General features: G+C 37.1%; 1 protein-coding gene across 1 annotated transcript in view; it reads right to left on the reverse strand.

The window, feature by feature from the left end:
- Positions 1–2,525, reverse strand: part of LOC133540536 (gastrula zinc finger protein XlCGF57.1-like) — a 13,320-nt gene extending 10,795 nt beyond the window's left edge. Inside the window, exons 1-2 of the mRNA XM_061883605.1 lie at positions 2,491–2,525; positions 2,257–2,411 (exon numbers count right to left, since the gene is read on the reverse strand). Of these exons, the coding sequence (XP_061739589.1) occupies positions 2,257–2,347 (91 nt within the window). The 5' untranslated portion in view covers positions 2,348–2,411; positions 2,491–2,525. The remainder of the gene's footprint in view (positions 1–2,256; positions 2,412–2,490) is intronic.
- Between the last annotated feature and the right edge of the window lie 2,187 nt (positions 2,526–4,712).

Genomic DNA, 4,712 nt, shown 5'->3' on the forward strand with positions numbered 1-4,712 from the left:
TGGGGTGTTACCATTTAGTGGTCAATTGTGCAGGATATGTACTGTAATGTGCAATCTACTAATAAAAGTTTCAATCAATCAATCAAAAGTGTAAAGGAAAAAAGACACTTTTTATTTCAACCGTACTTCCCGTCAAAAGCCTAAAGACTGATCGCACAGTTCCTGTCTTCACAATAAAAGCGCCGCTCCATCGCGCCTGCGCTAACAAAATAAGAGTCTCCGAAAGCCAGCGCAAACAAGCTAGCAAACTACGGACTTTGCCGCCAATGTATTTCTTGTAAAGTGTATAAAAACGAATATGGAAGCTGGACAAATAAGATGCCAAAAACCAACGACTTTCATGTGGTATTAGACAGAAAAGAGGAACTTATTTTCTCTTCTTTTGAAAATGTGGACATTATCAGCACTATACTGTCTGATTCCAATCAATGCAAGTCATCAGAATCAGGTAATACACCAACTTATATTCTTGTCTTCATGAAAGATAGGAATCTATATGTTAAACATGCACGTATATTCATTAAAACACCTTTAACATGTCAACAAAAACGGCAAAATAAATAACTATAAATTATATACTGTATATATATATATATATATATATATATATATATGTGTGTGTGTGTATGTATGTATATATATATATGTATATATATACATACTGTATATATATGTGTGTGTGTGTGTATATATGAGGTAGATCACCTCGACTTGGTCATTTATTAAGTAATTGATTAACGTTGAAAAACTTATTGGGGTGTTACCATTTAGTGGTCAATTGTACGGAATATGTACTGTGCAATCTACTAATAAAAGTATCAATCAATCAATCAATGCCTACTGAGCCTATGGTGCTGTTAAGTTATTGTGGCTTAATTTGCCTTAAATTTTTATTTTAATGCATTATTATTTAAAATATATTATTGTTTTAGTTGCTTAAGAGATATTCCTGGCTCTGAATTTGCTCATTGCTATTCTTATGTTTTTGTGCATTATTTGTTGCCGTAATCATTAAACAAACAGGTTACTCATCAGTTACTCAGTACTTGAGTAGTTTTTTCACAACATACTTGTTACTTTTACTCAAGTAAATATTTGGATGACTACTCCTTACTTTTACTTGAGTAATACATCTCTAAAGTAACAGTACTCTTACTTGAGTACAATTTCTAGCTACTCTACCCACCTCTGATTACCGATTAATCGGTGCATCCCTTCTGCATCTGGTTCTCGGATAAATCTTAACTGACATTGCTTAACACGATAAGTAATTAATAATTCCGCTGGTAATCACAGTTTCAAAAATAACGTTCAAATTATAAAACATTCTTATGCATTTTAATCCAACCATCCGTTTTCTACCGCACCTGTTCAAGATGTCGCAATAATGGTAAGAAGTATCATACGTATTATTGGTTAACTTTTACAATAACAATGTTGTTAAAAAGAATAAGATACTTATTAAGCTCTACAAATGTTGGTCATACTTAAAAATGCACACATTTTGTTGTATTCAGTGTTGAAAAATGTTATATGGCTCTTACGGGAATACATTGTGAAATATTTGGCTTTCATGGCTCTCACAGCCAAAAAGGTTGCAAAATATATTTTGTTTATTATTGACTATCTGTGTTGGCCCTGCGATGAGGTGGCGACTTGTCCAGGGTGTACCCTGCCTTCCGCCCGATTGTAGCTGAGATAGGCGCCAGCACCCCCCGCAGCCCCGAAAGGGAATAAGCGGTAGAAAATGGATGGATGGATTTGACTTTTGCATTCTTTCATCTCCTCTGATGCGAACTCCACTGATGAGGTGGCGACTTGTCCAGGGTGTACCCTGCCTTCCGCCCGATTGTAGCTGAGATAGGCGCCAGCACCCCCCGCAGCCCCGAAAGGGAATAAGCGGTAGAAAATGGATGGATGGATTTGACTTTTGCATTCTTTCATCTCCTCTGATGCGAACTCCACTGATGAGGTGGCGACTTGTCCAGGGTGTACCCTGCCTTCCGCCCGATTGTAGCTGAGATAGGCGCCAGCACCCCCCGCAACCCCGAAAGGGAATAAGCGGTAGAAAATGGATGGATGGATTTGACTTTTGCATTCTTTCATCTCCTCTGATGTGAACTCCACTGCCTTCTTCAAGCTAACAATCATGGCGGCTCTTTCTTTACATTCTTCAACATAGTCGGCTAATTTATCAACGAGGCTCTTTTCAGGACTTGAAATAGTTTTCAAATGACGAAACATCAACCGACTCACCTCCATATTTGGTCTTTATTTCCATTGGTGATTTGCTGGAATGTTCTCTTTGACATGACGTCGCCATCTTAGCATAGCAGTAGTCGTCCATCTTCTATCACGTCTTCAATCTTCACCTCAGGTCACACTCCGTCGCTCCAAAGTCAAAGTGCAGACTTAGGAAAAGAGGAATGTGTGTGAATGTTTAAAAGTGTGAGCTCGTTTATGTGAAACTTCTTCAGCGAGCCACAACACCTTCAGTCCGCCATCTTGCTTCTTTTGACCTGCTCGATCGGTTTGCGCATGCGCGAAAAGTCGGCCATTTTAAAAAAGCGTTTTGTTTTCTTTTCACAATAAAGGCATCTTACTCATTCTTATTTTAAACAAGCGTTTCGCAAAAGTATTTACTGATAAAATGAAATATTGAAACACTCTACTTTAAAACACGTAAAATAACTTTTATCCATCGACGTCGTTCAAATTAGTTTATGAAGTTAAAGTGCCAATGATTGTCACCTTACTGGCCAACTTTAGAGCAGTGGTTCTCAACCTTTTTTCAGTAAAGTACCCCCTTTGAACATTTTTTTTTCTTCAAGTACCCCCTAATAAGAGCAAAGCATTTTTGCTTGAAAAAAAGAGATAAAAAATACAGCACTATGTCATCAGTTTCTGATTTATTAAATTGTACAAACCCTGTTTCCATATGAGGTCGGAAATTGTGTTAGATGTAAATATAAACAGAATACAATGATTTACAAATCCTTTTCTACCCATATTCAGTTGAATGCACTACAAAGACAAGATATTTGATGTTCAAACTCATAAACTTTATTTTTTTTGCAAATAATAATTAACTTAGAATTTCATGGCTGCAACAGGTGCCAAAGTAGTTGGGAAAGGGCATGTTCACCACTGTGTTACATCACCTTTTCTTTTAACAAAACTATATAAATGTTTGGGAACTGAGAAACTAATTGTTGAAACTTTGAAAGTGGAATTCTTTCTCATTCTTGTTTTATGTAGAGCTTCAGTCGTATTTTACGCTTCATAATGCGCCACACATTTTTCATGGTAGACAGGTCTGGACTGCAGGCGGGCCAGGGAAGTACCCGCACTCTTTTACTACAAAACCACGCTGTTGTAACACGTGGCTTGGCATTGTTTTGCTGAAATAAGCAGGGGCGTCCATGATAACGTTGCTTTGATGACAACATATGTTGCTTCAAAACCTGTATGGACAATTCAGCATTAATGGTGCTTTCACAGATGTGTAAGTTACCCATGCCTTGGGCACTAATACACCCCCATACCATCACACATGCTGGCTTTTCCACTATGCGCATATAACAATCCAGATGGTTATTTTCCTCTTTGTTCCAGAGGACACCACGTCCACAGTTTCCAAATATAATTTGAAATGTGGACTCGTCAGACCGCAGAACACTTGTCCACTTTGCAACACTCCATCTTAGATGAGCTCGGGCCCAGCGAGGCTAGGGGCGTTCCTCGGTGTTGTTGATAAATGGGTTTTACTTTGCATAGCAGAGTTTTAACTTGCACTTACAGATGTAGCAACCAACTTTATTTAGTGACAGTGTTTTTATGAAGTGTTCCTGAGGCCATGTGGTGATATCCTTTACACACCGATGTCGTTTTATGATGCAATACAGCCTGAGGGATCAAATGTCTGTAATAGCATCGCTTACATGCAGTGATTTCTCCAGATTCTCTGAACCTTTTGACGATTTTATGTACCGTAGATGGTAAAATCCACAAATTCCTTGCAATAACTCGTTGAGAAATGTTGTTCTAAAACTGTTCGACAATTTGCTTACAAATTGGTGACCCTCACCCCATCCTTGTTTGTGAATTTATTAGCATTTCATGGAAGCTGCTTTTATACCCAATCATGGCACCCACCTGTTCCCAATTAGCCTGCACACCTGTGGGATGTTCCAAATAAGTGTTTGATGAGTACTTCTCAACTTTATCAGTATTTGTTGCCACCTTTCCCAACTTCTTTGTCACGTGTTGCTGGCATCAAATTCTAAAGTTAATGATTATTTGCAAAAAAAAAATTTTCATCAGTTTGAACATCAAATATGTTGTCTTTGTAGCATATTCAACTGAATATGGGTTGAAAAGGATTTGCAAATCATTGTATTCTGTTTATATTTACATCTAATTTCCCAACTCATATGGAAACGGGGTTTGTATAACAGTGCAAAAATATTGCTCATTTGTACTGGTGTTTCTTGAACTATTTGGAAAAAAAGATATAAATATAACAAAAAACTTGTTGAAAAATAAACAAGTGATTCAATTATAAATAAAGATTTCTACACATAGAAGTAATCATCAACTTAAAGTCGCTATTTGGGGATTGTAATAGAGATCCATCTGGATTCATCAACTTCATTCTAAACATTTCTTTACAAAAAAATAAATCTTTAACATCAATATTTATGGAACATGTC

Source organism: Nerophis ophidion, linkage group LG01 (assembly GCF_033978795.1).
Source record: "Nerophis ophidion isolate RoL-2023_Sa linkage group LG01, RoL_Noph_v1.0, whole genome shotgun sequence".
NCBI classification, from domain to species: domain Eukaryota; kingdom Metazoa; phylum Chordata; class Actinopteri; order Syngnathiformes; family Syngnathidae; genus Nerophis; species Nerophis ophidion.